Genomic DNA, 25,741 nt, shown 5'->3' on the forward strand with positions numbered 1-25,741 from the left:
TTGAAAGTTTCTAGATTATTCTCTACAAGGAATCATGAAGCATAATATTTCTTTGTGGAATACCCAGTCCTGGTTCTTCAGGACTGCTTTATTTGCTGACTTAAAGATAGCCAACTTAGGCTCTTAAAAATGTATGCCTTTTTGATTTTGGAATGTTCTGGCAAATGCCAATCTGATTGATGTCATTTACATAGAAGAGGCTTTGGCTCAGGTCTCAGAGTGGCTTTAGCTAAAAGGAAGTAGGATATCTAATAAAAATGTGTAGTTTATTTATCCAGATACCAAAAAAAATTATTGTTTTTAATAATGTGACTAGAAATGGCACACCCGCCTCTGCATTTAAGTTCACATCTAACAGATAAATCCAAGTGAAACTTGATGTCAATATAAGCTGATTTGGTCTCATTTGTTTTGACTTTCATTATAGGAACATTTTCATTTTGTTGTTGTTGGTCTCATTTATACTTTGACTTGTTTGGGTGACATCTCAATGACTGTTTAGTGATTTAAAAAACAATTAAGTAAACACACATATTATGTTTCAGACTCATAAATGCAGGTGATATTTATTCTGGGTATACCCTGGAAGGCTACATCTTTTGTTCTGTTATGACAAATCTGTATTATTTGGGGCTTTACCTAAAACCAGATATGTGCTCACTGTAAATAATTTGTGGCTATAGAAAAAATTATATAAAGAGTGATATTGTAATAAGAACTATTTCTGAGTATATGACATAATTCATATAGTATATGCAGTCTTGCCTTATTTTATCTGGGCATTAAGGGAAATGGGCCAATAGATCATCAGATGAAGAGCCAGTTTTCACAAATACAACTATGAATATTTTTGCAATACTCACAATTGAACCTAGGCCCTCAAACATGTTGGGCAAATGCTCCCACTGAACTACATCTTCATCCAGCTCTATGAAATTTTATCTGAACACAAAAGCATTTTCTATATAACAATCATTCATTTAATATTTCATTAACAATATCCTCCTTTAGAGCTATCTATTTACTTATTTATCAAAGCCTCTTTGGAGGCTTTGAAAAATATTTTTGAGAATGATCAGGATGCCTAAGTTTTCTCTAACCTTAAAATTTCAATATGTAGACAAAGAAAGTCTTCAAATTTTGCTCCTGGAGTTAAAGTAATTTTTTAATTAGCTATTAATATAAATTGCTTAGTCCAGGATCTTCGTATGGTAGTAGGTTTTGATTAAGCTAAAATTTCATCATTATTACCACCATCACTTTCCAGACCAACTACAAATTATCATCACTGCCACTATCTCCACCACCAATTTCATTATCATTGTCATTGTTTAGTAGTTGATTTAAGGAAGTTAAAGGGAGCCAAATGGACATTTCTCTCTATACTGTCAAATCACCTTTTCCTATCCTACTCCTCATAATAAATCTATTGGTCCCTGTACTTTTCTTGTGTCTAAATTTCAGACTTTCATCTTATATAATGTTAGTTTTTACTTGTCTTATTCCTAATGTTTCACCTTAAATGTAAAGAAAGAAAGAACACAAAGGACACAGTTAACTTTGTCATCTCTTGTCTTCCAGGATCAAAAATAGTTGTTACTGCAGTGTTTGAAATAGAAAAGCTAAAAAGAACCTTGTATACAGAGTGGCTCAAACAGCCTTTGCTCCTGAGTGCACGCCAGCTGATATTTTTATCCTGTTAGGAAGTAACTAAAAGGTTTGTTCAACTGTGGTCATCCAGGCTCTGGATCTCACATCTGACAAATGCTATGGACTGTGTGAGAAAGTTCTGTACTCCCCCTGGTGGCAACATGAAAAACTAACAATAATGCTTCTTATGGGAGGGTATTGATAAAAGATATGGGATAAATGCTGCCTTAACCTTTTAGCCAGTTTCCTGTGAAATTTCTCAACCTCTTTGGACGCTTTTGTCCTCTGGAAAACAACTGATTCTTATCTTCTATGGTCGTTGGAATGGAAGAGATTTGAGAAAATGGCATAATATATTGCTTTAGAGACAGCCTGAAACATCTATGTCTAAAATCAAGATTATTTGAGGGTCATAACAATATCTTCAGCATATTAGTCATAGAACTAGTTTTTAAGTCTTATGACCATAGAAATAAATGTTAGGTTTATTTTATTGTTATTACCTTTAAACTGAGTATAGACTAGAATTCTAAACGTAACATATATATTCTACTTTCTCTAACTTAGCAGACAGAAACTTACCCTTCTATAGTAAAGAGAGTCTGGAGGATATTGACTTCAAAACCCCCTAGGTCCTTCTTCTTGCATACTCAAGTGGGAGAATCTCTGCTCTAAACCACCAGGCAGTTCTGTGTTTGATTGAGCTGGACACAATCATATGGTTTCCTCATCACTTTCCAGTGTTCCCTGGTCGAATAGAAGTTTCTCTTTGGGCATCCAAAAGGGGAAAGTCTGGCGTATACTAGGAACAAGTGTGACTCATGGGGAAATCAGTGCAATTACAAATCCAGGAACCACGCCCAGCTGAAAATCAAGGAAGGCTCTTTTTCTCTTGTTTTTGCTACCTAAGTAGGGAAGCCTTAGAGATTTAGTCCAGGCTCAAAAAATGTGACTATATTTTACAGGTTTCATTTGCAGTTTGATTCTCCAAAATTAGGCTTAAAGTTGAATGTTTGAATTCAATATATAACCCCTCTTGGAAAGGATAGAGTCACAGAAAGTTAAATTGCAAATTGCATTGAGTTTCTGCTTTATTGGCAAATCCCAAATAGGTTATTGTATTTGTTAAGTTTTCTGATTAAAAATGTATTCTGGGGAGCCCGTGGAGTAATTATTTTTATCTGAGTCTTTCTTCAGAAACTGCTTGTCACTTGGTATTTTATGTGAGATTTATGGGGCACACATTACAGTCAAGAATGTATTGTAAAGATAAAAATGCCAGACAGAATGTCTGAGTTCAGGTAGTTTGTAAGGTAATGCCACACCATTCTCCAACAAATGTCTTTAAAAACACTGCTTGAGCATTAAAAATATATATATTTTGAAACTTCGGGAAAAAATCCCCTTAGAGTCATTATGTATTGATGGATTCCTTTGACTTTAGAAGGCTAAACTTTTTGTAAAACAGAAAGGGATTTTACAACTTACCTGATTTCCTTCACCATCTATATTATTGTTAGGGAAAAAAAGTGTTCTTCTAGATTATTCCACATAAAGTTGGCTGCATTAAAACTATCCAGGGTGGTAGAAAAATTGCCTGATCTACTTCTACTGGGACCTAGATTCATTAGGATACTCAGAAACCACATTTTAAAAAATCAAAATCAAGTTTAGGAACAGTATCAATAGTTTCTTAGTATGAGGAAATCAAACTCATGCATCTTACTTTTGGTTTCATAATTTGATGGAAGAATATTTACTCTAAGTATTTTATTCTGTTAAGTCAGCAGAAATATATAGGTCAGTGAGTCCATAAACTAACATATATGTAGAAATTCAATAAGAGTTTAAGCAATTCATTCACCAGCTCACTCCTATCATCTCTTGGCATGGTGCTATGCCTCTGGTAGGTAGAAAAAAATAAAAGGCTTACCCATGTTGTAGGTTGAAAAAATTGGAGCTAGGAGCATCATTAGTGAATTTAATATAGAATCACTATCCAATGATTAGTCAGTTCTATAGAAACCCAGGAAATGAATGCACATGCTGTCTTGACAATTGAAGTTCTATCCATTAAGCCTGACTTTCATCTTCCTGCAAATTATTAGCATAAAATCTAAAATTACTAATTTAGGAGATATGACTTGCATATTCACTCCAGGACTGGGTACAGCCAAGACTAAACTACATATTTTTGGCCTTTGGCAGGAATACCTCCTGGGGATGAGCCTGGTCTCTGAGCCCTACAGATTATGGGGTAGAATTTGCTCTGGGTGAGTGCAAGGATGCAGGAGCCAGGATGTGCTTCCCTAGCTTCAAAACTCAGAAGTCTCAGAGAAGTTGGTTTCTTTTCTCAATCCATCTGAGTCTCCACTGTGCAAACTGTGTTGTGATAGGGAGGTCTCCAGAAAGCCCAGAGGTTTGTAGAAACAGTTGCCTAGTCCCAGACTTACTTTCTTTTACTCCCACATTCATCACAGTCCATCTCACAAATTTCTACTGCTTGTCTCTAACTGAAGACAGAATTTATGGCTGCCACAGGAAACCAGATAACCAAGCTCATTAAATAACCTTAGTTAAAAACACAATATGAAGCCCATCAACTGTGGCCAGAGGGGGTCTCAGAACTTCCCTATCTTGAGAAGAAAGTTCATGAGAAAGCTTTAGGGTTATTTCTGGATTGAAGAGTATGTTCCAGATAGTTCAAACCACTAAACAACAGACAAATTAATAAATGGAGGCATTTCTGTCATAATTTTAAGGGTTTGAAAATATAAATATTGCCATTTATTGTTAAAAGATTTTATTAAATTTGAGGACACATATTTTTATTTCTGATTTGAGTTCATTTGCTCTCAAAACCTAATTTGTTTGCATATTCTTCCTTGTCATCTTTGAAGGGTTCCAGTTGACTCCAGTTTCTGGAATACTTTATCTTTTCCTAAGTGAAGTGTGACAGCACCCAAGAGACAATGCTAAGGAACCCAAGTGACAGAATAAAGATAAATGAGGAATATTTTTAAGAGCTCTTGTCTGTCTGAGGTCATCGTTCCAGTGTGAAAACAACACTTTGAATAGGGTTGGTGGGGGTATCATGGCAATGAAATAGAACTCTGAGTTTTTTAGCTTCTCATATGTTCAAAGGCTGCATACCACATACAAGGAAATTTATCATGAGCACTGTGATAAGGACCGTGGTTTTCAGGTCATTTATATTCACATGGGACATATTCTAAGAAGATAATCCATAGAAACTTGAATTTATTTAAAAGATAAAAGACTTTTTTTTTGTTTTCCTAAAAAGAATCAGTGACTTTTTTAAAGGGCATGGTTTCCCTTCAATCCTCAAGTAATTCACTAGAATTACTAGAATCCTCAAGTAATTCAGCCATGCATTTGTGTAATTTTAAAGGCAGGAAAAAGCAAGGCTAATTCCTTAGCAATAATTACTGATCTATGGTAAAGCTATAGTGTTTCTGAATATTATAACTTAAAATAGCTAACTTTAAGAATCAACATCAATAATTTCTTAATGTGAAGAAATCAAATGAATGCATTTGAGTTATGGTTTCATTATTTCAGTGGCAGAATATTGACTGTAAATATTTTATTCTGTTTACTGATCAAAAGTATAAGTTAGTGAACTTATAGGCCAATGAATAATATAGACCCAGTGATTAATAGCAAGATTTGGTCCAGTCCTTGGACCAGGGCTGTAGAGTTTTTAGTCTCTGCTTATATAACATTCACAGTAACTATTCTTACTTTGAAAGATGGGGAAGGCAGGCATTTTAGCACCAATTTATAGAAGGGGGATTTAAGTATTTACAGAAATCATACCATCTAGAAAGTGAGAAAAAAGGAAGCTTTTGATTCATTTTTTATCCTCACTTTCTGGAACCTTCAAAACAAAAGACATGCTTCAACATACTTTGAGTTATCTTCTTAAGGATTTCTGGTATTTGTAATATTTTTCCTCAACATGATTTTAGCAATGGGGTTAAAGCTTAAGCAAGAAAAGGAATGGGAGATAACATGGATTTGGGATTTCCAGGTGAATTTAATTAAAGGGAGGGTGAATGAGTGTAACATGTGAAGATGGAAACATGCAGGCAGAAAGGGGAATGTGATGATAATAAGAGCTGTGGCATAAGTGATTTTAATTAAAATCACTGGGTTACAATCCTCAAATGCATCATGTAATTTACTATTCCTATAGGACTTGGAGTTGAGTTTACTTAGCTTTGTTTTCTAGATGAGGAAACTGCAGATAAGAGTTAGGTGACTTGCCAAGTCAGTAGCTCATTAGTGATAAAAAAAAATAATGATTTTTGAAGTGCAGGTCCAGCTGTGCCAAGAGTCTCTGCTGTGTTGACCTCACAAGCCTTTTGCTGAAGCTTGTGGCAGGTTCTCTTGGGGCCCCACCAGTATTCCTTCCACCTTAACTTCAGTGCCCACCTGAACAACAGCCCCAGCAACTGTATTCCTTTGCCTTAATGCTTTCTTTTATTGCTAGAGCCTACTTTGCCTCCTGAACCCTGCAGGAGCAACCATAAACCAAGAACTATGTAGAATTGTGTGTAAATATCCTGATGCCCTCATCTTCCATGTGGGACAAGTCTGAGTCCCTAAACAGTATCTCCTTTAAAAGAGCTAGCCCAATGTCTGCTGTATTTTCTCTGTTTCTTTTCTGCTTTCTTCACTTTTTGGTTCATAGTTATTTCATTCCTATATCTTTCAATTTAAGGCTACACTGCTCACTCTAACAGATAAGGGGCTTTATCTCAGGAGCAAAGCTGCTACTGCCAAATACTTTGTATACAAAGGAGAGGGAGATGATCCAACTGGCCCTGCTTTTCTGAATGCAAATCTTTCCTCATGGTCAATTTCTGTTCTTGGTATTGGTTGGCTGCATCATTGAAACCTTCTCCAAGTCTCCTTAGTGAAAAAAACTGTACATCTCTCATGGTTTAGGTCATGGGCTTCTGTACTGTGGTTTCATTTTCAAACATATTCCGTATTTTATCTTCTTGGAATTCCCAGTCCTTTGGTAGTACTCTTTTTGAAATGTATTTCTGTCATTGCAGTTGTTCTTATGAAAGAAGGGAGGTAGATGCCTGTGTCCAGTGTGCCATCTTGATTTGGAAACTCCTGTTTTCAATCCTGATTCATTCTATTCAGTTTGGTAATAATAATGTTAATAAACTTTAGCAACAATATTAGACTTTCACTACCACTATATCATTCTTTTTAAACATATTTTTAAAATTCTTTTTGTAGTTGTAAGTGTACAGCATGCCTTTATTTTATTGGTTTCATTTTTATGTGGTGCTAAGGATTGAACCCAGTGCCTCACACATGCTAGGCAAGCAATCTGTCACTGAGTTTCAGCCCCAGCCCTAATTATTTCATTCTTTAAAATATTTTTATCGTCTATAGTCTTACTTTATTTTTTACCATGTCATAAATTTAACCTAGAAAAGGGGAGGCACTGTCTTTTTATTTTATTGAAGATTTAATTTGCCTCAGTGTTATAATAGAATTTCTGGTTTTAACAAAAAGAAATTAACATTTTGGCCATATTTTTCTAAATGTGAATCAGTGGAAAAAAATGACACTTTATCACAAAGCAGACTGCTTTGACTATAAATTCCCTTTCTATTAAGCTAGTTGAGTGATAAAATTGCATATACTAAATTATTTTAAACATTTTATTGACATGAGAACATGATTGATCATTAGAGAATAAAACAGTTTGCATGCAAATATAACTCTAGAAAACAATGTTTTGTTCATTTGGTGAGTATGTCTGGAAGAGAGGGAAAAGATACAAATGGTACAAAGATAGAGGTAAGGTTAAGAGTGGCTTTTTCTTAGGAAAAGAGTCTCTTTAATATAGAACCAATCTTGAAAACACAATAAGAGGTTGTTTTCCAAGGGATTTATGTGGAGTTGAGGTGAATTCTTATCCAGTGACAAAAACTGAAGAAATCCCAAGGAGGCTGTGTTCTATCAATTAATAGAGATAATTCTCTGAGCAAAAGCATATTTACCAATAAGAGGCTTTTTGTATTCTCAGAATTGGGCTTCATCTCTCTGAGCCTTTCTGCCTTTCTTCTTTCTTTGACAGACGCCCACTGGCAAAGGTTCTCACTTTTAAAACCCCAAGTGATTAGATTGGTCTCACCTGAATAATCCAGGCTACTTTCTCCTCAACGTCCTTACATTTAGTTACATCAGCAACCATGGCACTTCACTGTGTTTGTCAGGGTATGTGCATGACCATGCCTTTATTTTCTCTCTTGTGTATTTATGTCCTGTGTTGATTTTCTCTTTTCATGCTATGCTCACTGTTTATTGTCTTTTTTACCTTCTTTTTTTCCTTTGCTAAACATTTCTCTTTTTTGTCATTATTACAATTTTTCCTCCTTAGCCTTTTCTTTGTATGTCTTAGTCCTCTGGCAATTTAGGGCTTTTTTGAACTTCTTTTATCTTCCTGCTCTTTTCTCTCTAATTTAATTTGCTTATCACTTTCTTTTGAGCCCACTTGAGCTCTATTTTTAACCAGCATTGACCCAATCTCTTTTTCTGTTCTTCTTCAGCTTCCTCTTCTAACCCTTGCTCTCATCCAGAATTCTTATCTTCTTGCACACACATTGTTTAACTTTTGTGGCTCCTTCAGCCCTGACAGTACAGTTAACATTTTGGCAAACAGGGGATCTGGGGAAGCAGACATAGCAGAGAACAGCCATTGGTGCTGAGAATAACAGACCCCCTTATATGGGTCTGCCTGAAAATGCCCTGTGTTCTATAGCCAAGGTTGAGCTTGTTGGAGCTCCTGCTAAAACTCTTAGGGAAGCCTTAAAAGACAAAAGGTACAAGGTCATTGATCATGCAGTATAAATACACAGGTATATCTAATTTCAAGGGTAAGAAAAAATTTTCAGTAATATAAATTATCTAATATGAATGAAATTATTTTTGTTACAAATTCCCTGACACAACAATGATAACAACAAAGAAGCCTTTAAAATATAAACCTTCTATATCATTGCTGCTTCAGTTTATGTTTATTTTTTGGTTCTGATAAAGTAAGTGTTTTGTCAGAATTTTCATTTATGGACATTGTTGCTAAATTTTTGTGTATGGATATTGCAAAGAATAAGTTTATTGTTAGTGAGATGGCATTACATGTGTATAAATCAGGTTCTTGTATTTCTAGGCTACAGAATAAGATCTAAATTATGTATTTTAAAATTTTTAAATTATTTTTAGATATTCATGACACTAGAGTGTATTTTGACATATTATGCATACATGGAGTATAACTTATTCTAATTAGGATCCCATTCTTGCAATTGTACATGAAGTGAAGTTTCACTGGTGGTGAATTCGTATATGAACATAGGAAAATTATGTCCAGTTCATTCTACTGTCTTCCCTTATCTCCAAAGAAATATAGCATGTGCAGGATTTTTGCATGTATTTTTTGAATTTCCCTATTCAGAAATTCATTCTACAAGTTTCTACTGATAATATATAAAATCAACAAAATAGAGATACTGTTTTAGGCATTATTGATACTTCAGTGAATAAAAGAGTTAAATACTTTCTTTAAAGAGAGTACACTTTAAAATAGCAGAGTTAGGCAAACCAATAAATATGTAATATGTCAGAGGATAATAAATAAGGGGATAGAATGATGGTTGGGAAAGCCTTTTCAGAAAGTGACATTTAATCAAAGCTGGGACTTAAGGGGGCAGCTGATATTTAAAGGATGAGTCACCCATTGTTAACAGCTTGCTATCACTTAAGTTCCTGTGTAGGAAGTCAATTTTAGATAATCAGACAAAGCACTTTTTGTCTGTTAATGTGAAGAACAGGTTTTAGTTTGAGTTCTTATACATAGCCATGAGTAACTAGAAATTAGCACATTCCAAGGAAGACATATTTTTTTCAGATTTATTTGGTTTTCCAATTTGAGTATGCAAAGGTTGGACTATCCATTGAAATAGTAGCTGCAAAAGGGATATTGGATTGCCCACTTCTGGAGAATTAAGAGATGAAATGGCTGCAGATTAATTTTGAAAAGGATATTATAAAAAGTTATCACTTAAATTTTTATACCATGTAGCTATATAGCATTATCCAACAGAAATATTTTTGATGCTGGAAATATTTAACATCTATTCTTTCCCTCATTAATCCTCCCTAAAGGTTTTCCTTTGTAGCCATCCTCCCCTGTTATTTGAGAACCACAAAGATTGAACAGCCAGTCTAAAGCCTACTTGTGAAGGATTGGCTATTTAAGGCCTCCAAATATCCAAATTATAGGGTTAGAGTGGGGGCTGGGACTCAACGGTAAAGCATTTTCCTAGCATGTGCTACTGTGTGAAAAACACTGAGTTCCATCCATAGCACTACTAAAAATAAATAAATAAGTCCAAACTGTGGCTCCCTTATACCTGGTCAACTAATCTAGAGCCCTTTGGATATTATTTTGAATTGTGAAGCCCCTCTGTCTTGGGGCCACCCTATACCTAACTACCATGGAGAGAGTCTGTAGATGCCAGAGCTTCTGTCAAGGAGGAAGGGCCCATCTTGAAACCCCAATCCTTTGCTTCAGCTAATGTAACTATAGAGATGTCTCTTCAGGCTTGTGTTTGTATCTTTAGATAATTTCCATGGGATAATGGTCTTGATTCTCTTATTTTATGTTATATACCACAAAGATATATAATTGTTATTGGCCTCAATAACAAGAAACATGTAGAATACCAATTAAATTAATCCTATTTGGCTAAATTTTGAAAATAGAGGAAAGATAAATTTTGTTACAAATGCCATATTTTAATTTTCAGCACCCAGAATCCCACTTCAAAGGAAACAAATCAAAATTCACATTCAGCTCACTTGTTGAATCCTTGTATAGTTCAGTGAAGCCCAAGTGAGACACACTGGTTAAGCTTCATCTGTGTTTTAGTTAACATTCATCTCAAAAGTGTGCCCTTCAGAATGTCACATTGTTTCATATTTTAATACTCTTTCAAAGTAAAAACACAGGCTGGGTGCAGTGGCGCATGACTGTAATCCCAGTGGCTTAGGAGGCTGAGGCAAGAGGCACAAATTCAAAGCCAGCCTCAGCAACTTAGTGAGGCACTAAGCAACTCAGTGAGACCCTGTCTCAAAATAAAAACATAAAAAGGGCTGGGGATATGGCTCAGTGGTTATGTGCCCCTGAGCTCAATCCTGGTACCAAAACCAAACAAACAAAACAAAAAAACATAAAAATTTTGAAAAAGAAGTGAAGACATATTATTTTATTTATATGCTTGAAATGAAGGACTTCTCTTTTCCAAGTCCACAGAGTCAATTATTTTACTTTCAAAAGTTAGGAGGGTTGTAGGTCAATTTTAGCCCATGTGCTTAAAACATCTGGATATATATTGCTATAATTTGCTTTTCTTTCTTCATCTCTCTTTAACTTTATTATGAACTTGAGTGGTCTGGTGATGATTCTGTTTTGTTTTGTTTTTCTTGAGTAGAGAAAACAAGAGCTCCTATTTTACATTTTACTTCCTAAGCAGTAATTCAGTGTTCTGTTATCTTACCTACTGATATATGTGTATCCTGGATTTGAGGATTGGCAATCACAACTCATTTAAAGTTTAATATCGAAGGGCAGAAATTTAGCATCCAATTTAAGTATAAAGAAAACTGAAAAACATTAGAAAATGTTCATACTAAAAATTCAGTATTAATAGAACCTTTTGTTTCATGTTTAGGAATTTTTATGAATAACATTTCTTTGAAGATTACATATGTTTAACATTCATTGAGTAATTTTTTTGTGCACAATAAAGAAGGAAGGAATAAAGTAATATTAATTGTCATGGCATTTGAAATTCCAAAGGCTTTTCTTAATCTTCAGCATCATTAGAATTGTAAACCATTGTCTCAATAAGTTATTAATAGTTTTTTGACTATTACTTAAGATTTACATAGAGTGAGGCATCTGAGATCAATATTCTAAAGTGAAGATATTTAGAAAATACAGTCATTCTTTATCAGTATTCACTTGGTAAGCAGTTAGTCACTGACTCATTAATCAAAAAGTATTTATAATGGGGAATAATGTCTATGTATTGGTATGTGGGAACAACTGATGCACATAAATATTCAGTATGTACTTCACTTATAAAGAAAATATAATTTTGTTGGATTTTCTATCTGGTTATAATGACATATGTAGATAATTAAATAATAAACTATAGCAGATATTTGAAGGCCTTTGAAAAGAGGAGGTTCTATATTGGAAAGTTGCTTGGATATAAATTACAGAACTATTCATAACAGATGGTTTTGTTTCCACTTTTGTTTTATTAAATGTAAATAATTACATCTTAAAATAAACTAAAGCAGGACAAAAGGATAACCCTCTTCTCAATTTAAATATAATTTTCCCTTATTAGTTTCATGTCCTCAAATAACTATACATCTGCACTGTTTAAATTTAATGAGGTACATGAAATCTAAATTAAGATGATGACATACTTTTATACAGTCATTCCCAATGGTAGAGTGAAATATTTTGGATCAACTCATCTATTCCTAATTATTTTGTCACATGTTCATAAACTTAGGATATGAACTTAAGCTCAAGTACTACTATTTTGTGATATGCTTGTAGAAATTAGATTTATTGAATATCTATATTTTCTTATTATCTATCTTTTCCCACTTAAATTCCAATATATAAAACTAGGCATCTTTCTTAAAATACTGTTTCATTAATTTGTTAATGACCAACCATATACCAAAGCAATATATGTACAGAAAATTTTAATAAAAGCCTTTTCATGCTAGCTATTTCTTGCTCTTATTATTGATTACAATTTTAAATTGTTAAAGATATCTATGAATTCAAAATAAGTCAAGTATCAAGACAAGCTTAATTAGAGAGGTTGTTTTGTTTTGGTGGGAATTTTTGGTAAAATAATAATATTTTAGTTACTTGGGACCAGATAGTAAATATTTTCGGCTTTATTGACCATGTGGTCTCTGTCAAAACTCTGTCATTTGAGCACAAAAACAGACATTGATAATACATAAATGAATGTGAGTGACTGGTTCCAGTGCAATTTTATTCACAGTAAAGGGAGGTGAGCTGGATTTGGTCTGGATTTTGGTCTGGGTTGTAGTTGCTTGACCCCTGGCTTAGAGGATAAATAGTTTTATGCTTTTAGAATTAATTTGGTGAGAAAAACACTTGAACGTTAATTTTAATACTGTCCATGTCCTGCCTGCCTAATCTCTATAAAGCAGACAGTACTCCAATCATATAATGGAAATGGGCTTGAAATTTCTTTCCCTGTCTTCCTGGAGATCTTCTAAGAAATTTTGAAATTTATCCACTAAATGAGGTCTGTCAGTGTCAAGTTCAAACCTGGTAGAAAAAATAAAAATAATCCCACCTATTTTCTCAATAGACAGTCCCTCTCTCTCAGTCATTGTGACAGTTGAGCTGATGTTTGTTTCAAACAAATGTTCTAGTATAGACATACTTTGCAAATGACCTGCCATCTAGATGCCAAGTACAGTTAATTCAGGGTGGAATCATTATTAGTCTGTAGATTGTGATGGACCTTAAGAAACATGTCCTGGTAGTTATGTGAACTATCATTTGGGATAGTCATTTTTTATATTTTTCATATCACAGGTGCTATGGTCCAAGCCAATGTTCAATATATTAGTCAAAGAATCTGTAAATGGAAAATTATATTCTCCAGTGAGCTTTAAATTATGAGATAAACATATAGCATATTGTCACTTCAAACCCAATATCCAATTTTATAATTACAAAATAGTGATTAATTTTCTAGTAAGAAAATTATGCAGGTTTCTGGTCTCACTATTCCCTTACTATTGTTGACTGTACCCAGAGAGAGAACACAAGTTCTACATTAGGACTGACATCAGAGGAAAGAGATATGTTTATACGTGGAAAGGACCTTAAAGATGAGGAAGAGGATAACAATTTTAAAAATTACAACAATGATTTTGACCCCAGAGATTTAACTAGGCAGTAATTGTTTACAAAATTCTATCAGTCCTGTTACTTTTTATAAGTCAATACAAAGGTTTAGGTATGTGACTTCTAAATGCTAACAGAAAGAAAGTGAAACTGAAATATTTGGAATTCTGCTACCTGATACCCAGTTAGGAATAACAGGACAGAAAATTTACAAAAAAAAATAGTTTGAAGAGTTTGTTCTCCATATTTTTAAAATTTTCATCCTGTTTCTTCTGCTGGTAATGCTGGGGTTTAGAATAATATATACAGTTGAGTTGCTTCTAATTGCCCCTTCTGACACATGCAAAGTTAAGAGAGATAGCCTTGCCCTAGAGGTTAATTAAATGATAATTAAACATTTATGAGCTAATGTTCATCAGCAACTTTTAACCAAAAGGCTTGTTCTTGCCTTTCTTGTGGATCTCTCCAAAATTTCTACATGTACCAAAAACTTGATGATTTCACATACTTAAATGCCATTTTAAGGTACTCCTCAAAATATGGCTCTACTCATTATTCTCTGATGTTATCTAAATAAGTACCCTTTGATGTTAAGCTTTGAAGAAAATGGGGGCAATAGCAGGGAAGTGCTGAGTAGGGTGGACCCGGGAAGAATTCAAAGTGCACTTTGATGACTGTGATGATGACAATTTCAACTACCATCATTGTTGAACATTTGCAGTGGGTGAGAATAGTACTATTTTATATTTATTATCTCATTTATTCCTTGCACTGTTTATCTGAGATAGATTTCATTCTTTCTATCTCATATGTAAGAAAACTGAGTATTAGAGAGACCAATACCTTGTTAAATGTAACACAAACAGTGTGTGATGAAAGCAAGATTTGACCTCAATGCAGTGACTTCCAAAGAGTATGTATGCTCTTGTAGACTCTTTCTACTGAATGTTTCATCCTCAGACCAGTAGAATCAGTATCCTCATTCCAGACCCACTGAATAGAAAATGTTTTTTTCACAACAAGTCCAGGTGATGCATAAGCACATTAAAATTTGAAAAAGCACAGTCCCACACTTTTCTTAGACATCCCCAACCCAGAAGTCTAAAGGCCCATGAAAACACTTTTTCATCCAGAAGGGCACTAGGAAACAAAACAAACTGAAACTTCCTCTAGCAAGAAAGTTTTCCTCTGCTCCTGAAATCTACATATAGAACATTATAGAGGCGCTTAGGGGAGCCTGAGTGAATAGTGGTTACAGAGGCATTCAAATAGAGACACTTTTGAAAGGGAAGTAGTCACCAGTAATAATTACTCTGGGACATTAGTCATAAACTAGAATGGCATTAATCAATCTATGACATGGTAATCTCCATTATACTACCTAAATCTTTTTTTTTTTTTTGGTGTGAATCTACCAAAATATCAGATTGCTTCAGTCTGTAAAAACTGAAAACAGAGAGATGGGACATTGAAAATGTAGAACATAAAAGGTTACAATTACTTCTCTATTGAGTTATTTTATTGCACAAATATTTAGTCAGTCTTTTCCCTTTTGTCTGGTATTTTATAAGCTACAAGAATATTGAGGTAGACAAGATGCAATAGATCTTAACGGGAGTAGATGATACCTTTTAAACTTTACAATAACAATACAGGTTAAGTATATCATACCTTGACAAAAAGTGCATCAAGTTTCAGTGTGTTTCTGATCTTGGAATATTTACAAATAAATTACCAAGTGAGCATCCCTATTCAGCGAATATGAAATCCAAAAGGCACTAAATATGTCACAGTCAAAAAGTTTCAAATTTTAAAGCATTTTGGATTTTTGATTTTCCAATTAGGAATGTTCAACCTGTGTTAAGAAACAGTTATGACAGAGTAAAAGTTACAACATGGAAGTCATAAATTGTAAACATCTCATTTCTATTTGTATCTTATATATTCAGAAGTGATATAATCTAATATTTTTAAATTTGCGAATTTTAAAACAAATTTTCAAAAATCCAAAGAAGATGAATTCAAATATAGTAACTAAGGCAAGTTGGGAAGTTAGTATTGAGGGTGAATAAGATGCTATTTTAGATGATAACAAAATAAATTTGCCCCTCCTAATATGGCACTTGGATCTTCCAACAGATGTGGAACCCTAGGCCAAATGGGCATGATGAAAATTAGAACATGTGTAAGCTTTGGAGTTCATCATCCTTTGTGGTTTTTAGAATGAAGTATTTATCCTAGGGCTTTGTAGACCCTAAGCTGTACCTCATAAATGAAAAGGACAACGTGTGCATCTTCCATGCTGAAAAATAAACAGCAACCTCACCCTTTGTAAACAGTAATGCAATATGCTTAGCAAAATTTACAGATGTGTCCGTTTAGATAAACAATAAGAATCCTTATTAATAATTAGTCCTCATGCAAGACCTATGGCAATCTATACTATACAGGGAATTCTTTAATGACCACTGCACTTTCTCCAATGCCCCAAACAGGTTTTAATGCTTAGTAGGAGATATGTTAAATCCGTGGGATGAGTCAATGAATCAGATGGCATTTCAGGGTTTCTGAAAGAGGAATGTATTGTAGTAGTTCCTGTTTTGGTTCTTTTTGCAGAGTGCAGAATTGCTCCAAGGCAGTTCACATAGATAGTTCCAGGTCAGTGCAGGAAACCAGGAAGGAGAGGGCAAGGTTCGACCTTGTGGCTTTGCCAACCGACCCTTCTATTCTGGCTTTGTTTCCTTCACCTAGAGAAGCAGATGTGCCTGCCTGATAGGGCAGATGCCTGGAAGCTCCATGGTCTGGAGGTAACATCCTGGTCTTTCAATCTTCCTGGGTGATTCATTAACCAGCTACAAGTACAGATCTGTCACTTCCAGAAGCTCTGCCCCATTAGTGCTCTAGTGATATGAGCAAATAACAACATTTGGCAAGTTATAGATGACCACATTGTTGATGCATATTTGTGAGGTTAAAACATGCTCATTTAAAACTTTAAATATTCCTTTGTGCTCCATATGAAAGTACTGGGTAAATTTGTCCCTGTGATGAAACATTTATCAGAAATGAATAAAAAATGAGCAATACATAACACATTTTCTCCCATCTGAGAATGCAAAATTGTCTCTTTCTGTCAAAATAGCATGCAGTCCTGCTTCTTTAGGGTCACTACAAATAGTTTCATCTCACTCTCTCCTAGCTTCAACTGTATTCTTACAACTCAGTTATATCCTCATGTTAAAACCCTTCCTTGGGCAAAATTCTCCTGAAAGCCAATTATTTTTTACAGCTAAATTTCTCTTAATAATAGTTCACATGCTCATTCTATCCTCTCCTCAACACTGTACTGACTGGCTTCTACCCTATTACTCTACTGAGTCTTCCTTTTCCAAGATTACAGGAGACCCCCCGCCCCTCATTGCCAAATTCAGAAGGATGAGTCCTTATGGTATTTAACCTCTGGAGCCTTTGAATGCAACTCTATTTCTTTCTGACAATCTCTTTTCATCCTTTTCCTACAACTCCTTTCTTTTTATTTCTTCTTTTACATTTCTGAGTAATATGTGTTGATCTCCTTTGCAGGTGCCTTATTCCTCATATGTTCCTTAAACATATTTCCATCTTACGTGTCCCCTCTACTCATTGTAGATACATTCCTTTCTCCCTGTCATCAATTCTGTGGTTTCACCTCCACTTTGTTTTAGGTTCTCTCCTGTGGCAAAGAAAAGAGACTTAGTTATTTCAAGCAGAGAGATTCATTGTAAAGTTACAAGTGAAAGAATGTAAGAGGAGAAAAACATCTTAGCCCTTGCAAAAACTGGAATGCCACTGACTGAAAGACTCAAAAAGAACTTGTCACTGCAAAATATAACTCTTTGGCAATGCTAGACATTTACCAGACTGTAGACTCTACTTCTCTAACTTACTAAATCAATCCCCACCAGTTTGCCCACTTCTCTCTAGTCTATTCTCAAATACCTTTTATTTCCTTTCCTGTCTCTTGTGGTTTCTGCTCATTTTTGTTATTTGCTGTCTCTTTATTTCTGCTTTCTCTTTGACTACCCATAGACCTTTTATTTTCTAACTTAAAATATTGCTTCAATCTTTATATTAGCCTACTAGCTGCCTTCAGTTCCTTCTGTAACTAGGAAGAATATATTTATATGTCTGAATGAATGGAAGAAGGGAAATTTAAACCAGATCTACTCACTTTATTTTTGTAACCTCAGTAGCTACTCACAATGTAATAAATTCCAGTTATTGAGTACCTATTATGTATCTGCCATTATTTCATTTACATATTTTTGACCTTCACATACTCCTAAAAATGGTATTAAGGATTGAATATTTGTGTTCCCCATAAAAATTTTCATGTCAAAGTTCTACCCCAGTTGTGATGGTTATTTGGAGATATGGCCTTTGGGAGGCAGTTTAGATGAAGTCCTAGTGGTGGGGCTATTATGGAATTAGTATTGTTAGAAGAAGCAGTCAGAATTTACTCTTTCTCTGCCATGTAAGGATACTGAGAAAAGGCAGCCATCTGCAAAGCATGAGAAGAGCCCTCACCAGAACCAAACTATGCTGGCTCCCTTATTCCAGACTTCTGTCCTCCAGGACTATGAGAAATAAATGTCTGTTTAGGTACCCAAGTCTATGTTATTTTGTTATGGCAGCCTCTTGAACTGTACCAAAACAGCAGGTATTCCTGCCTCCTTTTTAATGTATTAAAAAATGTGATTATCCCAAACTAAATTGTTTGCCCTAGATCATAGTGCCAGTAAGTGGTATGGTCAGCAATTGAAAGCCATTATGTTGTGTTTTTTTTGTAAAAAATGTTTGAATACCTGAATGAATAAATGCAAATGATTTTCTGTAATTATTTTATAGTGAAAGGACAAAAGGTAAATGAATAATCATCTTTAATGATGTAAACATGATATGTAAATGATTTTTAATTCGTTGTATTTTCCTATTTTGGGCTGGATGACATTAACACATCACTCTAGTCATATACATTACTTAATATTCCTATGGTAGTAATCAAGATATATTTTTATAATAGTAATTAAAGCAATAATTGTTTGCTCCTTCAAGCCTGTAGAATTTTTAGCTTATGAAAACAAAGACCAAGAGGGATAAATAACTGTGTTTTTTTTTAATTTGGAAAGCCTATTGGACAGGCCATCTGAAGTAGAAAACATTACAAAATACTCCCCTCCCAAAGGAATTAAACAGCAATAAAATTGCTATCAAATACAGCAAGAAGTCCAGTGGCAGAATATCCACATACAGAATGTTGGGGTGGCAGGTCGTTTTTGCTGCAGGCTCTGTCCTGCTATGTGTGTTGTTGGCTTCACTCTTAGGCTGGTAGTAAGAGGGTTTAATCACTTGCAGACACCAAATTAAGGTGTGACGGTGACAAGAGGAAGAAGTATACACTATCCCTTCCTGTTTCTCTTTTTTAGCAAAAGAATTCCAGAAGCTTCTTCATATTTCATTGGCTGTAATTGTGTCACAGGCTGTGGCAGTGACTGCTGGTGGTTTCCCCTTATTCCAATACTCTCCTTGTCTACCTTTTGCTGACTCCCTTACAGCTAATTGTGGCTGCATGACTAAAACCTCACAAATGAGGGAGGGCTTCCTGTTGACTGAAGATAGATAATAGTGTCTGGAGCTTGAGTGGCAGTGTTGGAATTAAAACAGCAAAATGGTGGAAAAGTAAGCTCATAGAAGCCTCCTTCTCCCCAACAGGGAATTTCACTTGCATCTCATTTAAAACCACTTTACTCTTATTTCTGTTCTTTTTCTAAATGTTCTGCAACCAACCTCATCTGATATGCATTTCCATTAGTAAAACATCTCTGACAGAGGGAATGGTATAACTATAACTGACCCAAAACACTGAAGATCTATCTTTGGAGCCAGAATAGGTCATCTACCCTAAGACTGAATAACCAAACATTAGAACTCTGGAAGGAAAATAGAAGGGGAAATAACTGTTGGATAGGAAACTGACTGAGACTGCTAATGATGTTAACTTTTCCAGGATCACATGGCTAATTATGATTAGAAAAGAAATTCCAAGTCAGTGTCTAAAAAGAATTTCAGTGGATATATCTTTATAAGCTAAGCTTAGTCATATTATTAAGGAAATTATTAATATTATTATTATTGATATTATTAAGGAAATTCACACATATCTGTGAGATGATACCCCCAACTGTACACAATTATTGCTTCACTAATTCCCTCTAAGATACAAATGATCAGGAGGGGAGGGAAAATGTGGGTCCTATGTAATGAGATTTTGATTAAATTATGTTTTGTCCATGTACAAATATGGCTTAATGAATCCCACTATTATGTATAATTATAATGCACCATAAAATAATTAAAAGATACAAATGTTCTGCAGTTATTTCTGCATTAGTGGGAATCTTCTGTTCAAAGCTAAATGTATATTCATATGGGCAAAAATGAGCATAGCAGAATACTCAAAGTTATAATTTGACTATGAGAAGTAACGTGAGAAAAAAAAATGCCTTTCTAATATTTGCCTGAGCTAACTGTTGAAATGACATGTATTTGCCCAGCATGTGCCAATCTGAAAAACAACCCACAAGGCAACAGGCATATAGGTTTTCTTGTCAACACCATCCTGATGCTGACCCTGCAAGTTTTACTTCCCTTAACGTATTGAGGCTCCATTTGAAGATAGGGTACAGCACTTTGATTCCAAGGGTGGTTGTACTCATTAGCTATTTGTAGAACTCAGTAGTCATCTCAAAAAAGCAAACCAGTAGAGAAATGAACTTGCTGGAAAATTCTCTACTTCTATTTTATTTATATGCTTTTATTTTTCTTCTTAAAAAATTCAAAGAGAGGTATGGAAAGAAACAGCACCTTTATTATAATTTAAACATATTTTCATATAAAAATTATAAAGGCAATTTTTATCCATGTGATTGAATGATAAAATGTTTGTGGGTGGTGGATTGGACAAAACAATTTTATTAATCCTGAAAGAAGCCAGAGAAAGGAGACAAATCTTAAGTCTATAAGATCTCTGAAAGAACATCTTAGAAGACAATGGAGGGAATATATTTTTAAGTATGAAGCAAAAACAAAATAGAATTGTAGTTTTTAATAATAAGCATGTTGATTAGGAATTTTGAATGCATTGAAATATGTTGATAGAAAGTTTGGTATTGACAACATTTCAACAAAACTTGCATTACAGTTTAAATAACATTTTAAAGGTTATATTGACAAAACTTATGAGCAAGACTGGTTACCTGTAATCTTTTTAATTTTTTTATTTTATTTATTATAATTAGTTATATATGACAGCAGAATGCAATTCAATTCATTTTATACATGTAAAGCACAATTTTTCATGTCTCTGGTTGAACACAAAGTAGAGTCAACACCATTCATGTTTTCATACATGTACTTTGGGTAATGATGTCCATCTCCTTCCACCATATTTCCTACCGCATTCCCCCTCCCTTTCCCTTCCTCCCCATTTACCCTATCTAAAGTTCATCTGTTCCTCCCATGTTGCCCCCCCATCCCCATTATGAATCAGCATTCTTAGAGAAGACATTCAGCATTTGTTTTTTGGGGACTGGTTTACTTCACTTAGCATTATATTCTCTAACTCCATCCATTTACCTGCAAATGCCATGATTTTATTCTTTTTTAATGCTGAGTAATATTCCATTATGTATATGTACCACATTTTCTTTATCCATTTATCTACTGAAGGGTACCTAGATTGTATCCACAATTTAGGTATTGTGAATTATGCTGCTATAAACATGGATGTGGCTGTATCCCTGCAGTATGCTGTTTTTAAGTCCTTTGGGTATAAACCAAAGGGTCAAATGTTGGTTCCATTCCCAGTTTTCCAAGGACTCTCCATACTGCTTTCCAGATTGGTTGCACCACTTTGCAGTCCCACCAGTAATGTAAGAGTGTGCCCTTTTCCCCACATCCTTGTCAACACTTATTGTTTGTATTCTTAATAGCTGCCATTCTGATTGGAGTGAGATTAAGATTTGTATTTTTCTAATTGCTAGAGATGTTGAACATTTTTTCATATATTTGTTGACTGATTGTATATCACCTTCTGAGAAGTGTCTGTTCAGTTCCTTGGCCCATTTATTTATTGGGTTATTTGCTTTTTTTGGTGTTAAGATTTTTGAGTTCTTTTTATATCCTAGCGATTGGTGCTCTATCTGATGTGCAGCTGGGAAAAATGTGTTCCCATTCTGTAGACTCTCTGTTTACTTCACTGATTGTTTCTTTTGCTGAGAAGAAGCTTTTGAGTTTGAATCCATCCCATTTATTGATTCTTGATTTTAATTCTTGCACTATAGGAGTTTTATTAAGGAAGTTGGGGCCTAATCTGACATGATGGAGATTTGGACCTACTTTTACCTTTAATCTTAATTTAAGTGCCATTTTCTAGATTAATTTGTTAATTATAAATAATTTTCTCTTCTTATCTAATGAAGTTTCTTCTGACTTTTAATCTGAGTAATCATGTATTCCTGAATGGAAAAAAAATATATTTGACTAGAAGTTATTTTTTTTCTGACATCATTAATTCAGTTGGTCCTTTGTTTTAATTAAGATGGGGTTGATATGACCAGAGTTTATGATGAATGTGTGTGCATGCATATATATGTATATATGCATATATATACATATATATGTAATATGCCTAATTGAAAGATTGTTCTCAGGTACTTATTTTAAGAAATCAATCTAAATATGCTCTTACTTCATTTCACATTCCCCATGGGTGTTGGAATATTTTATCCTTGGGGATGATTAAGTAAAAAAGACATAACATCAAAGCTGAAGAATCATTCATTCTGTACTCTGATATCCAGTGCTTCTTGAGCTATTTTTTAAGTAAATATGGAAGTTCTTTACCTCTTTTTACCAAACAAATTGAAGTCATACTAGATGTACCTGCTTCAGCATAGCCATTGCTTTATTTGGACTGGTTAGCAGTGGTATTTTTAAGGCTCCTAGACAGGAAATATACTTCGTCTCCTAGCAGATTACAATCTGCTAATCTCTCAGTATCTCCTATGCTTCATTTTCTCTCTCTCTCTCTCTCTCTCTCTCTCTCTCTCTCTCTCTCTCTGTGTGTGTGTGTGTCTGTGTATCTGTGTGTCTGTGTGTTTGTGTAAACCATTTGAATGTGTAGTTAAGCAACTTGTACCAAAGTACCTTTTTGCTACTGGTGAGAACAATATCCTTTGTACACATAAGGTCCATGTATTCAAGAGTACTATTATATAATAAGTCTCTTGATTTGAACATTTTGTTACTGCAATGTCAGGTTAATCTTGCTTACAGTTCTTTCACTTACTGTCCCATGACTGAGCATCTCCATGCTTTACCTGGTTGTCCTTTAGTTGTCTTTTAAGGTTGCGGGCCAGTCATGGATGTGAATGAATGAGTAGAATGTACTACAGTTAAAGCACATAGGTGAAGCCTAGGCCATGATCAATCTTTACCAAGAAAAGACAGACATTTCTATATAGATGAATACACATTTGCATGGAGCATCATTGTGTGTGTGTGTGTGTGTGTGTATGTGCATGCATGCACATGTGTTAGGGAAGGTCCAATCAGCTTATGTATCAATTATGTCAGGAAAATGTACCAATTATTTGCCAGGGAGAAGGTAGAATTTACTGTAATGATCACCCAAACATTTCCAGAGGAAAAGGCAAGGATTGATTTGTCAATGCGTGAGGCTCTCTCCAACTTGTGGCCTACAACATGTTTGACAGTGAGTTGTTTGGGCCTCAGTAGGAATTTTCCCACAGAAAGGATGTTCTAACTGGCAGGCTCCCAGGACCGCCCACAAATCCATTTAACCATAACAGAGCTGACGAGAACTGTCAGAACTAGAGTTGGCTTCCAACTGGGAAGTCAGCCTAGTATTAATAGCACAGTTCAAGCTGCACTGTGGGCCCAGTGGACTTCTGATGGGCTGGCCTGGGAACCAGGGCACTCTTTACAACCTTTATGGGAAATGGATTCCTTGGTGAGAAATGGGCAGAGAGTGTTGCAGTGGCATGAGGACCATGACTTCCCATTTCCCCGTTCCACTATAGTCACGACCAACACCAGTATCCAGTAGGAAGAGACCTAGGTGAATCCTAGGGGAATCTTTCTTGCCTTCAACTCTGGGGAGATCCTGCCCTGTTCCCTATCTGGTTGACTTGGGTCAGCTCTTCCCATGTACAGGATATTTGTAAGTTGGGTGTTTCTAGGTCACCTGTGTTTAATTATTTGATATGAATGTTTATTTAACTATAGTTTATCTGGCAAAAACGCATTAGAATTTAAGGTTTACTTTTATTTTACAAATTTATTCATTTTAATCTGTCTGATTATGCTCTTATGCTTCTTTAATGTTTAAAGTCATTATTTTTATGCAGATAAAAAGGGTATACATGGTCGAGGTAAAATGTTCCATTATCTGGTTAAAGGAGGAGGAAATGAGAGAAGTAGGCGGTGCATTGTGTGTGTGAATGTGTGTGTCCACATGCTATGAATATGAGCCAAAGGACAGGTGTGTTGTTCACACCAAGATATGCTTTTAGAACATAAAAATGCATCTGTGAAGATTTTTTTGCTAATTATTTAGAAATATTTTAGACCATTTTTTTGTAGAAAGTATTAAAATTAAGAGATTTTTCTCCTCTTGGAGCTCTTTGAATGATAATTTTTGAAAATGATTTGTAGATTATGTTAGTTGGCAGCCAGTAAATCATTTTCTACTAAGCTCAAGTAAATTTCTCCGTAAGGTAAATAGTACATTAAATATCTTATGGGTTGCATATGATACAAAGGGAAAATAATTTGTTTAATAACTTAATTTTCCTCCTTTTTCATAATTTACAAGTTGTTAAATTCATCCTGTTTTGGTCAGTAGAAATGTGGAAATTTATAAATGAATAACAAATTTAAAGTGTAAATCAACTGAAACACATATGAAACAGTGCTGGATTTTTAGGTATCTTGGTATTTCTAAACCACACTTCTCTTTTCTAAGATTCTATTTTGGGACATAGTTATATACACAAAAGGAATATTTTGGCACCCAAATACATTCATCTTTAAAATATTGGACCTCTTCAGTCCAACCATCCCCCGAAACATTGAAAAACTCTCTGGGATTTGAATTGCAAAGACATGGAAAATTTACTCTTCTCCTAGAATAGTTTTTAAGGAAAAATTATAGTTCAGTATCAACAGTAGAACTATAACACAGTGTAACACAGACAATTCACAATACTTAACAAGCATGTATAGCTAATTCTGGGTTCTTGTTAAAAGATCTCATTATTTCACCCACCTTCATAATGACATAATATAGTGAATAAAACTGAGTGTAGAGAAATTTCAGTGGTCCATTTGGGATCCTTCCCATACAATTTGTTCATTTTGAAGGAAGGATAGTTAGAGCCAGAGGGTTTAAGTTAATTTGACAAGGCTACTGCTGGTGAGGAAAGAGCTTGACGGTCAATAGTAAGACTGACCATCAGTTATTGAAGGTCTTCCATTTCCTCAGTTTCTTTACATCATTATATTTCACCTGTTTCATCTTGCAAAGCAGGAAACTAAATTCCAGTTTTATAAATCAAAGAAAAAACTGAACATTGGAATGCTTTCTTAACAGCTCAAAATCAACAGGCATTATGGGGCAGTGCAAGAATGTGAATGCATAAAAACTAATTCTGAAGGCCAGGAGGCACCTGGCTCAGATGTTTCCCATTGTACCAGGCATCTTGAGGCTTGATTAGAGCCTAAGATGCATACAGCATTCCTTCTTTATGTTTGTTGATTTCTAATATGTCAAGAGCATTTCCATTGAAGCAACTACTCAGGTTACTGAATTTGATAGGTAGTCATCGAGGTTATTGAGTCTCCTTCCCGTAGTGTTTCTGACAAAAATGATCATCCTCTTCCTATTGGATTTAATAACTCTCCAAACTTTGTCTTTAGTTAATACTTCCTTTTCTT

At 34.7% G+C, this 25,741-nt stretch overlaps 1 protein-coding gene across 4 annotated transcripts in view; it reads left to right on the plus strand.

Annotated features, from left to right (window-relative positions):
• Nucleotides 1-25,741, plus strand: part of Arhgap6 (Rho GTPase activating protein 6) — a 470,700-nt gene that overhangs the window by 262,386 nt on the left and 182,573 nt on the right. The window contains exon 1 of one of the 4 annotated variants that reach the window (XM_046424261.2): nucleotides 23,035-23,966. The exons of the other annotated variants lie outside the window; for them this stretch is intronic. Coding sequence (XP_046280217.1) covers nucleotides 23,952-23,966 — 15 coding nt within the window. The 5' untranslated portion in view covers nucleotides 23,035-23,951. Of the gene's footprint in view, nucleotides 1-23,034; nucleotides 23,967-25,741 lie in introns of those variants that run through there. 4 annotated transcript variants of the gene reach the window in all.

This window comes from Marmota monax, unplaced genomic scaffold (assembly GCF_021218885.2).
Source record: "Marmota monax isolate L192 unplaced genomic scaffold, Marmota_monax_Labrador192_F-V1.1 WCK01_AAM20220418_F8-fsc00089, whole genome shotgun sequence".
Taxonomy (NCBI): Eukaryota; Metazoa; Chordata; class Mammalia; order Rodentia; family Sciuridae; genus Marmota; species Marmota monax.